General features: G+C 45.2%; 1 protein-coding gene across 2 annotated transcripts in view; it reads right to left on the reverse strand.

Moving 5' to 3' along the window:
- Positions 1 to 12,643, reverse strand: part of LOC144721212 (glutamate receptor-interacting protein 1-like) — a 338,853-nt gene that overhangs the window by 196,333 nt on the left and 129,877 nt on the right. For both annotated transcript variants that reach the window (XM_078598644.1, XM_078598645.1), the window contains one exon: positions 12,237 to 12,372. In XM_078598644.1, coding sequence (XP_078454770.1) covers positions 12,237 to 12,372 — 136 coding nt within the window. The remainder of the gene's footprint in view (positions 1 to 12,236; positions 12,373 to 12,643) is intronic.

A 12,643-nucleotide genomic window follows, 5' to 3' on the forward strand; every position in this document is an offset into this window, starting at 1 on the left:
TCTCCGACGAGTTTTTTGGGTTGTAGTGTGCGGAGCAAAAATGTCGGACATCGATGCCGAGCCTCGTACGGCAAGTCCCGAAACCACACGCCATCGAGCTGGACAGCGCCGGTGCCAAAACCAAACAAAGTCGAAGTCATTAATGTCACGCAAATTAGTTTTCTTCTCCGTAACAATAGCAAGAACGCACTGCTGGGGCTGTCGGGTGATTAACACGATCGTGTACCCGACTGGAAATGTTCAATTGGTGTTTAATTTGACTGCATTTGATTCGGTCTACTATCAGAAATCGAAATTGTCTGGTAATGTTTAAGTCTTGTCGATGAAGATAAAATCCTCACACAGAGGCAACATGCTGTCAGGATCGGGTAATTAAATAAATTATATTTCTGAACTCAACGGCAGACCGAACATCACATCGTGTGAGGAAACAGCCATTGTAAGATAGCACCACGGATAGTTCTTGAGTCAACTGAATAGGTTTCTCGTATTCATTGATTTTTCACATCAACAGTTGCAAGCCCAGCCATTGCCATGACATACTCTTTGGGTCTTAATAATTATATAATAATGATATATAAATTATAAATATTTTTCTAAAATAATAATTATTTTTCTATCTACGTGACTTTACCGAAAGACCCAAAGAGTATGAATTCCTGCAGTCACGAAAGCTTTGCCATGACGATTGAATAAAACCAACGCATTACATCATTAACTTTGAGCCCTGAGTTCCGTGTGAAAATGCCACCTTGGAAAAAAAAAACAAAGCCTCACCTATAGCATTTCGATACGCTATCACGTTCCGGTAACATATACGATACTTTGATTATTTATTGCAAGTGAGGTCATATTCCTAATGCACGAAATTCCCGAGTGTCAAAATGTATCTGATCGACAACCGTTCGAAGCCTGCAATGGGTAGGGCCTGGCACTACACTAGTATTCTATGAATCTCAAGCAAGCGGTATATTTTGGCTTTCATGGCCAAACACCAAAGGGAGGAAGTAAAGCTCTGACTTTAAACATTTGTGTGCCCAGACCCAGACACACCCACCATGACAAACAGCGTCCCCCCCAAAAATATATAAAAGTCTGACGGCATTTACTGGCCGTTTGAGAAGCATCGTTGAGCGAGCACCTGTGAAGGCCGGCACGGCACACGGCGAAACGACATTGTATGCTCAACCTCACCAGCCGCCTAGGGTCTCATTGATGCTGACATTCAGACACCGCCACTCATTTTAGGCCAATTCAAACTACGGGAGGGCAAAACCAAGTTGAGCCAACGGTGCTAACTGGTGCTGTGTGTATTACTTGAAATGCATGAATTCTAGTAACAGTACGTACAGTATATTCAGTGTTTCAATTGTTGTATGTAGTGTATAATGCACTGTCTATAATATTTGACAATGAATCAAACACAGCAAATGTTTTTGTTGCGCACATGGTGCCGATTGCCAGATTGGTTACAGACTTTGGAGCGGTTTTGCCGGATCTACCAGGGACCGCAGGATAACTTTGGAAGCAGCCGGATAATCGTGCACCAGATAATCGATAGTTAACTGTAATTAATTCACACGTTCCCAGCAAATACACGGCCATATGTCGCTTGTGGGAAGAGTCCTGGTGGGCACGAGCCTGTGTCAACAAATGTTTACCTGACAGCGTTGAATATCGTGACAACAGAGAGCCAACTATACTCTTTGGCTCTTTCGGTAAAGTCACGTAGGTATAAAATAAAGTAAATCACGACGTTTCGATTGCAACACAAGCAATCATCATCAGGTGGGAAAACCACAGCAAAATGTTTTTTTTGCGCACGACAGCAAAACATTTTTTGCACACTACAGCAAAAAAAATATTGCTGTGGTTTTCCCACCTGATGATGATTGCTTGTGTTGAAATCGAAACGTCGTGATTTATTTAATTTTATACCCACGTGACTTTACCGAAAGAACCAAAGAGTATAGATTCCTGCAGTCACGAAAGCTTCAAATCTCGATAGAGAGCCAACTCTCATTTCCAGGAACAACATCGAATCAACTATGGGGGCGGTTAGACGGCCCAGTGGTAACGCGCTCTCCACTTGTTGCAGAGGTTCACGGTTCGGATCCAGTGGCTGCCTGATTAATACCACGGGTGTAATAACCATAGGAATGATGATAAGAATAATACTCCACACCGTCTGCTCACAGTGTGGGCGTTATGATCCGCCCTGACGTCATCGCCAAGGGAAGGGCATCGTGTGCCGGCGTCACCGTCAGAATTTGCCAAAATTAGAAAAACACCCACACATTACTCAATTTGGATAGTTACATCACAATCATCATCCCCGAATGGCCGACTAACACATCCAGATCACTCGCAAATGAGACTATCCCGGCATCTTGAGTTTACACCTGGTAAAACGAAATAGACTTTAACTTGAACTGATAAATAATCCCAAGTAAAGTATTCATGTATGTTATTAAGATTTACACTATGAGATCTCTTTTACCAGTGGCAAAATATAATAGTAGGTTTTTACCCTTTTAACTGGTACAAAACTGACACCTTTATTCAAGGCATCATGTTTGCAATGACCACAACACAAGTAGTCAAAAAAGCAAACAAAAAGAAGCAACTCTGATAAGGATGATAATATGCACTGTCCTTGAAGTTGATTGGCCCACACCCGAGACGGCTTTCTTTAGAGCCTAGTCCCCATTGGTGTAGGGCCAGATGACACCAGAAGGCGTACAACTCAAACACAGTGCAATATCAGAGTATTGAGAGCTCGGGGTAAGCATTTACACTATGAGATCTCTTTTACCAGTGGCAAAATATAATAGTAGGTTTTTACCCTTTTAACTGGTACAAAACTGACACCTTTATTCAAGGCATCATGTTTGCAATGACCACAACACAAGTAGTCAAAAAAGCAAACAAAAAGAAGCAACTCTGATAAGGATGATAATATGCACTGTCCTTGAAGTTGATTGGCCCACACCCGAGACGGCTTTCTTTAGAGCCTAGTCCCCATTGGTGTAGGGCCAGATGACACCAGAAGGCGTACAACTCAAACACAGTGCAATATCAGAGTATTGAGAGCTCGGGGTAAGCATTTACACTATGAGATCTCTTTTACCAGTGGCAAAATATAATAGTAGGTTTTTACCCTTTTAACTGGTACAAAACTGACACCTTTATTCAAGGCATCATGTTTGCAATGACCACAACACAAGTAGTCAAAAAAGCAAACAAAAAGAAGCAACTCTGATAAGGATGATAATATGCACTGTCCTTGAAGTTGATTGGCCCACACCCGAGACGGCTTTCTTTAGAGCCTAGTCCCCATTGGTGTAGGGCCAGATGACACCAGAAGGCGTACAACTCAAACACAGTGCAATATCAGAGTATTGAGAGCTCGGGGTAAGCATTTACACTATGAGATCTCTTTTACCAGTGGCAAAATATAATAGTAGGTTTTTACCCTTTTAACTGGTACAAAAAAAAACCTACTATTATATTTTGCCACTGGTAAAAGAGATCTCATAGTGTAAATGCTTACCCCGAGCTCTCAATACTCTGATATTGCACTGTGTTTGAGTTGTACGCCTTCTGGTGTCATCTGGCCCTACACCAATGGGGACTAGGCTCTAAAGAAAGCCGTCTCGGGTGTGGGCCAATCAACTTCAAGGACAGTGCATATTATCATCCTTATCAGAGTTGCTTCTTTTTGTTTGCTTTTTTGACTACTTGTGTTGTGGTCATTGCAAACATGATGCCTTGAATAAAGGTGTCAGTTTTGTACCAGTTAAAAGGGTAAAAACCTACTATTATATTTTGCCACTGGTAAAAGAGATCTCATAGTGTAAATGCTTACCCCGAGCTCTCAATACTCTGATATTGCACTGTGTTTGAGTTGTACGCCTTCTGGTGTCATCTGGCCCTACACCAATGGGGACTAGGCTCTAAAGAAAGCCGTCTCGGGTGTGGGCCAATCAACTTCAAGGACAGTGCATATTATCATCCTTATCAGAGTTGCTTCTTTTTGTTTGCTTTTTTGACTACTTGTGTTGTGGTCATTGCAAACATGATGCCTTGAATAAAGGTGTCAGTTTTGTACCAGTTAAAAGGGTAAAAACCTACTATTATATGTTATTAAGCCCTGGGTTAAGAAGCAATGTTCCAGAACATTTCTCAAAGATCCCTTGAAAAGAGACTCTTGGTCGTTGGGTCATTGCGGTCATCTCTGTCTCGTTATCTGTAAAACATTTCACTTGTGGGTTTTTATTTACAATTGTGCAGTTGGCATTTAGGCAGCTGGGGAAAAAGGGGAGTTCCTGTTACCTTACTAAATCCCCTTAACTCCTGAGTTCTGGTATTTGTTATCAACTGTTTAGTTTTTCAATTTATGCCAGTGATGGTTCTTGCAACGTTTATTCTTGCATTAAAGTAGTATCTCCGCAAGATAACCGCTGCTGCTGTTGACTTCACACAAACTGATACTATTTTATCAACCCCAGTGGGATTGATGAGCCAGTTTGACGGCCAACCGGAATTTGTATTTGCAAGAGGTGCACTTTGCCACGGCGTGACCTGGCCAGCCGTTTACCGCATGTGCAAACGTTACGGTAGCAATTCACGAGAAACAAGTGCTATTACTCATATACCAATCTGCAGAAGGGGAAACGCCTACATTCCCAGCTTAAATACCGCAGGAGTGATCTGCAAAACAAAGAGAAAATTTAAAGTTTGTCTCAGCCGCGAACAGCAATTTAACATGTTCCCCCATTGGCTCGGCTTTCCGGTTTATCTCTGACGCTCCTGGGCTCTTTGCTGTTTCCCAAGGAACCGTGGAGTACACAGCAGCAGCGCACACATTACCAGCGAACCAGCACCATCGCACCTGCCTGAAAAGTTCCGTAAATACGTTTTCTGGCAGGAATAACCACGGGATGGAGATACTTTTCATGTGCGGACACCTCCCGGTGTCTCGCGGACCGCGCAAGTCAGGGTTAATCCGGGTATTGTAAGCTGGGTCGTTGGGAGGAACACACATCGTAAATTTCTGTCTGTGCCATGGATGGAATTATAATGATGTGTAATGGCGGCATTTATGGGTGCTTTCATTGTTAACTTGGCAAATCATTCTCTTAAATGCTCGGAATATGCTTATGGGTGCTGAATACAGATGAGTTAACTCTCCACCAACCAAAAGAGAGTCAAGCGGCATCGTGAACTATACGGTGGCGGTCACTCAGCGGCAGGCTTTTGACCATGACGTGAGCCAAACCGTGCGACCTGAACGCTGTAAGATGGCACGCTTTAGGTGGAGGTGGGAATGGCGGCTAAATACCAACACAGGGCAATGACCACCCATTGAATTCTGGCAACCGTATCACAGCCGGTCCAGGGTTAAAGCTATTAGTCTCCTCTGAAATGCAAACTGCAAACAAAAATGCTTCTGTTCCAATTTAAATGAAGACACACATGCACATGCAGCACCACAACACTGCTCACTACGAACCCGTGAATTCATCATTGTTAATCATAAAACATCCTTTGGCCAAGTGGGAATTACAGCATAGAAATGCTAAATTATCTTTTTTTACCAATTCCAAACTCATCGCCGTTATGTTTGCTCTTATCCAAACCGAAGCCCGGCTCCTCCTCAAACATAATCGCCGAGACATTGAGGTCATTTCAGACCATCAGGCCACCTGGATCTGAGCCTGCATATGCAGCTCTCTCTCTCTGTCTACTCGTCTTCTTTTCCAAAGCACGGGCTCTTAAGAGGTGGCATCCTCCTGCTTTTAATCCGGCTCTCACGTTACATCCCCCCACCCGCCCCTGCCCCCCCCGTTGCGTGAATGCTGCCGTGTGGTTGTAAAGACGGCGGTGGTTTCCACTTTAATGTGTCGCATGTGACAGGGCCCTGGGTGCTATGGAGATGTGTCAAGCAGCCCCTTGTTATACGTGGCGCACAGATGGTCTCGCCCGGTGTGTGTGTGTGCCTTCCGCAAGCTGTTTTGCTCGGGACCTTCCAATGCAATCACCGCCCATAAACGGATACCCCTGGGCTCGCTCACATTACACGCATACCTTTTACTGTTGGCGTCAAAAAAAGAGGGTGGCAATTTTGGGCGCTCCATTAAGGTCCTCAAGGATACAGTGGTGACCAACTTCACGTCTCAATCCTATAAGTACAACGAAGATGACACAGGCATCACCAATAAGCGTGTGCCATTCCTTTGCATCGACCAACCAGAGGGACATCTTAATGCGCCTCCGTAACGCGAGCGCTCACCCACACTTGCGTTGGTGAACACACGAGCGGGACGAACGCATGAATGAGTACAATCTGGCGATGGGAGTCGTGGCATGTCCTCTCACGTACACGGCGAGGTGAGAGCAATAGCGGAATGCATGATCGACGAGCGCAGATCATCGCGTCACTCTTTTAGCAGGGTCATTAAGATGAATACCACGTGGTGAGGCTGCACCACTCGATGGGATATCAACAGTGGCTATCCTACAAAAAGACTGCTCACTGCAATAGGAGTCTGGAATTCCCATCACTTGTTCGGGACTGCCGTGTACGAGTGTGTGTGGTGATGAGTGGGGAGCAGTAGTGTAGCAGTAAGCGCGCCGCACGACGAACCCGATCAGCCGATATCGATTCTGACTCACGGCCAACACCAGTGACGATTGTATGAACTGGCCCTGGGCCTCCCCTAGGTCGAACCAGCCTCAAAAGAGTACCTGCTGCAGTGTGTAAACATCGCTACTGGAGAGACGAAGGCGGTCGGGTGCAGTGCTGGCCACCTACCCCCTCGTGTGCCGTGCCGGCCTTTATCAGAACTTGCCCCAAGAGTCTGTTCAAGGCTACACGGGGGATCTTTATCTTTGGCAGGCGAGCCGTGCCCGTTGCGTGTGAACGCACGAGGACCCTTTCACCTTTGTCACGCATTTGCAACAAGTGCTTCGGAAAAGCAGCATTTTACATTCTGATGGGCATAGTGCGGGATGAGGGGGGCGTGGGCGGGGTGGGCCCTCTAATCCACGACAAGAGGTTACCGAGCGCTCACAATCTGTCGGCGCGCGGCGATTTAGCGGCGGGGAACACGTGGGGGGGGGGGGGGGGTGGCTCGGCGAGCTCCGGCCCCGAGCGCGCGATGAAAGCTCGACGCGGGGAAGACAAATTGCAGAGCCGCTCGGGCGCGCGAGCCACGGCCACCGCCGCCCGATTGTGTGATGGAGCACAGCAGGGTGGCACAGCCACGAGAGCACAACAACAGTTGTCTTGCAGGGCGGGCGGGCGGGCGGGGTTGAGAGGGAACCTATTACTCCGGCTTCCAATTTGTTTTCCCCGACCGCGAGGAGCTCGCGGCGCGTTGGCCTGGATGAATAACATCGCGTGGGCACGTGTGGGCTTCCGGGGAGGTGTACTCGAGCAGTGTAAATGCAAGGGCTTACTGGCACCTCCTGTGCGTTTCTCTGGAGATGACAAAGTGCCACCCAGTTTCGAAGAATCGGACTGCGCGCTGATTGCTGGACATGGACGTTCAAATGCGAACGTCTGCGCTGTGCGTGAGCTTTTGCAGTGGAGGCTCATTGCTACTGGCTAGTTAGTGGAGGTACTTACACCGCTTTCGCATCAGTGTTTCAACGGATGTGAATGGTTTGAATCACCAATAAAATAGTCAGGCTGGGCGCCCAATATTTATACTCGAGCCGATATTGATTAGATCAGAAATGGTTGGAAATGCCCAAAAAATATCGGAAAACAAAACGTGTAAATATTTATTTAATTGAAAAAATACTTTATTGAAATAAAATATAATTAGAGCAATTGTTTTGGTGGTGTAGGGCCCCAATGGCCCACCTCCCAGAAGTCACCGCCGGTGACCTCAGGGAGCTACCGGCAAGCAGAGCCATTGGCCACCCCTTCCACCTGGTCCATCTTGTGAATTGAACTCCCCGGGTGTCCCAGGCTCTCACCTGGTCAAAAGAAAACGAACTCGAACCAATACAAAATAAGTCATAAATGCCCCCTACCAGCAGGATATAAATCACAGTCTTTCACTTCAAAACCGTCAACTAAGAACAAGACTAAGATCTATGCTTAACTTTGCATAAACCGGTACACTAAGTTTTAATCTCTAAATGTGGCTTAAACTGTATTGGAAAAGCTTACACCTACAGACTGCATATATGTTAGAAATTTAGATGAGTCCCAAACTGAAAATAAGGACTCAAGCCGAAGGTCAGATATTAAGCTCAGTAAAAATAACAAGACTCTAGATGTGCAATACGGCTTTTAAAACCTCATCTATGCTTTGAATAAGGCATTTTTTGTAAACGTTCATTGTAACAATTTTTTTTAACACAGCCCACATCATGGCTACATACTCTGCATTTAAATGTCAGTATCTCTCGTCAGTGGGAATGGAAGACCGTTATGTGAAAAGTGAATTGAACAATGTTAAATCAAGCGCAAAAATTATCACGATTCAAAGCTTGAAAACGCTAAACATAATTGCGGGAGTGTTTCGGAAACCTAAAACATTCGACACGCTATTCTCCAAATATGTTCAAGAGGTGTTCATTAAGCATTCTTGTAGAAAAATCACAGCAATTATTGAACTTTCGAAAATGTGAGTTAATAATTAATTAGTATGAAATCATGCGTGTTTCAACAAATGTTTATTTATAAATGTTTATATTTAAAATCCATCTGTGCAAGAAGCAACACTGCGCAGTATTTGCATTGTGTCATTAACAGGGTTCAGGGGCAATCCCTATTGCAATGTAGAGATACATATAGAGGCGCAGCCCTGCAATTGCTGTGCTCACGCCACTGCTGGCAGCAATGGCCCTCCACTGGAGGGAGCTTTAGAGAAGCCACTATCGACATGGAATTTAGGCACACCGCTTTGAAGAGGTGTGAATACCTACACTTGACCTCACCGCACACAACCTACTGGCTAGACAAGACGCCGGAGGGCATTCATGAACCTTTGCACCATTGTTTCAACTGCAATACCTCACTGGTAGATGGAACCAGACACCTCTGGATTGCAAATGCAGTGCGCTGACCGTTAAACGACGTCAGCTTTCCTTCTCTGGCAACGCTCACATTTAATGTTCAACAGCCCACAACACTCAAGAGTCTTTGCATTCCTTAGAGATGATCACATTTACCCTCAATGGTCCCAGAGATGGTCCTTATCATCAATTATAAGCCTCGGTAAACTCGAAGATTGCACGCAAGCGGTGAACGTGTGGTTTGCACGAAACGAAATGCTGCTTAATCCAGAAAGATCAAGAGGTTCTGCTGGTTGGCACTCACGCTCAGGCAGAAAAAAAAATAGTGAGTGGATCCAGGTGTGGCGGTCATGGACTACAGGATTCAGTTTTCTATTCATCTAAAGAGCATTGGCACAATAGTCGACCAGAATATGTCAATTTGATCACCACGTGCAAAATATGGTCAGATCCTGCAATTTTAATATCAGGGCTCTACGACACATTCGGCCACTATTAATTGGTGACATAGCCAACACGGTGGCATGTGTCATCGTATCGACAAGGCTCAATTATTCCAACTCACTACTCTACGGGACGTCTGGAAAAAAACATTACCAAGCTGCAGCGTGTACAAAATTGTCTGTCATGTATCATGACGGGTATTGTAAGATCCGACCGTGTCCATCCAGTGCTCGCCGAGCTGCATTGGTTTCCGGTTGCCGGACGAATACATAAGGTCGCACTCATTACACACAAAGTGCTTGCCACAAATGAACCACAGTACCTTGCTGATTTTGTCAGGGAACATAAACCATCACACGAACTCCGGTCACCCTCGAGCGGCCATCGAACAAAGACGGTCACCGCATCGCGCGCCTTCAAATGTGCTTCTGCGGCCGTCTGGAATGCTCTTCTTTCTGACAGTAGGAAGCCACCAAAGCTTTACACTTTTAAATCTAGATGAAAACTCATTCAGAACTGCTTTTTGTGTTTCGTTTCTTGTTCTTCCCCCGCACCTCCAATTAGTATGGTTGGCTACGTACGGTGCGGGAGAAGTCCAACATACGTATCCCCTTTGCGATTCCCTTGCGCTATAAGAATGTACTAATCAAACTTAATTTGGAGCTTTCGTGACTGCAGGAATTACTCTTTGGTTCTTTCGGTAAAGTCACGTATAAAGAGAAATTAATAAATTAAATAATAGCATACGACGTTTCGATTGCAACACAAGCAATCATCATCAGGTATAAATGAAAGAGAAAACAAACCTAGTATACTTAGAAATATAATGCAATACAACACAGAGAGTCGACTAACATAACAGTCAACACCCTACCTGGTTGATTACGTTCTTCCAGAGAATGCTAAAATTTTAAAGGGCATTAAAAATTTCAAATTTAGCATTCTCTGGAAAAACGTAATCAACCAGGTAGGGTGTTGACTGTTATGTTAGCCGACTCTCTGTGTTGTATTGCATTATATTTCTAAGTTCACTATGTTTGTTTTCTCTTTCATTTATACCTGATGATGATTGCTTGTGTTGCAATCGAAACGTCGTATGCTATTATTTAATTTATTATTTTCTCTTTATACGTGACTTTACCGAAAGGAACCAAAGAATAATGTACTAATACTCAAGCCCAAGATGCAAAACATTGCATTTTAGACCCCTACGGAGGACTAAAGTTTTACATCGTCGTGAAGTTAAATTTTAATTTGTGGAGGTCACCCTCGGAGTAAGAAATGTAAGCTGTTTACAAATTATGCAGATGCCCATCAGCAACGAACTTTTACGACTCCAGCAAACACGAAGCATGTAATGCAAATTATTTAATAAATCACTTGTCAGCGTGCAAAGAGTATTTTAAACATCGTCAATGTGCATAAAGCAGCAACAAAAAATAGGCGACATTTTCAGAATGTTAATTAATTCACATTTAAACCACAACACTAAGTTTTAACTGCAGCACGCTCCATATTTCAAACCAAGGCAGATACCCATTGTTTTGGCAGAACATTTTCATCTCCCAATCTTAGGCAGATAAACGGAACAATGTGGCCTCGATTCCTATGAGCTCCAGCATAAAGCTACCTTTAACTTCTTAGAATTATTTGGTGACGCTGAGAAATTATTCGGTGATACTGAGAAATTATTCAGTGATGCTGCGTTGGCCACCAGTTGTGCATGAGCGCCAGTCACAAGAAAAATCAGCACGCCCGTCAACAACAACAATGCCTTAAAAGAAGAAAATATATATGCAATCCGCGACGTTTCGGGCATTGGCCCTTCTTCACAGCACATAACTTCGGCCAATATACTAAAATGATGAAAGAAAAAAAGAGAATTGGCTTTACCCTTTTGATACTGGCAAAAAAGGGTTCCACAGATAGGCCGTGAAGGGCATTACGCACCCTCACTTTTCAAGGGTAAGCCTTTGCACCCTTGCTCACAGCTCCCGAGTTCACTCCGACTCGATGGAGAAGTGTCATAAGGAACCCTCCTGAGCACCCTATAAGATTAGACGATTCAAATCTAGAATCAAATCTAGAATTACAATTTTTAGATTTGATTAAACTAGCAAGTTGGCGGTTCTCGGCCCAGTCATAAAGAAACTTGGTGGGGGGGGGATTTCTGCGAGTGTACGTATATATTAGAGATAGCCATACCGCAAACGCGACTCTCACAGAGCCCTGTCGTGTTGGGTGAGAGCCCTCGTGTAGCGGCTCCAGGCCTATGCCGGCGAGGTCCCTTATTGTGGCTATCCCCTGCCACAGTGACAGCAACACGGAAGTGGCATCAACTCACAACCCGCGGCTGCATTAGCACGGCTGCAATCAGGCGCAACTGTGCAATTGCTTGCTCGCTCGAGCCACTGAGATCTAGAGGGCATTAGAGAGTATTAGGCCTACTCTTCCGCACTGATGTCTGATAGGAGGTGGGCGTGCCCACGCTTTACTCCACCACACGCAACGTGTCGATCAACGAACTGCTGTATCCATTTACACCGCTGGGTGGACAAAAACGTGCCCCTTTGATTTAACTGCCGCTCCGAGAGCTGGAATCAAACCGGTGACCTCTGGATTAGAAAGTCAAGTTCACTAACCGTTCCACCGTGGCGTTTGCCTACAACCATCACACAAATTGGTGAAATACATTTTAAAATTGCACGCTTTGTTGAGAACGCACGGAAAATGACCAAATAAGCAGGAGTACATACTTCGCTGCCACGCCTCCGGCACGGAGGCTGGAGACACGGGGTTTGGAGTCTTTGTCTGCTCCGCCGGACACGGTGAGACCCAGCGAAGAGCCTTCCTTCTTCACCAGCTCCACGGTCACCGTGCCTTTGCAATCCTCTGCAGGCCAAAATCAAATTAAACCATCAGCACATTCGGCATTCACATGGTGTTCTTATTGTGGCGGCGCAATCACGACGGTGCTGTCTTCCATAGGCGCAGCCTGCAGTCGTTTTGCTGTCAGGGATGACACTGCTCTGTACCGAGCAATTTGAACTGTGTCGCCAGGAGACACAGCCAAGTCTGTTCCGAATAATGTCGCGGGAACTTTAACGTCCACTGTTAAGTGGGCCGCGCGGTACGGTTCTACGGTTAATGCCCTCATGGTATT

This window comes from Lampetra planeri, chromosome 11 (assembly GCF_965212315.1).
Source record: "Lampetra planeri chromosome 11, kcLamPlan1.2.h2, whole genome shotgun sequence".
Lineage (NCBI taxonomy): Eukaryota > Metazoa > Chordata > Hyperoartia > Petromyzontiformes > Petromyzontidae > Lampetra > Lampetra planeri.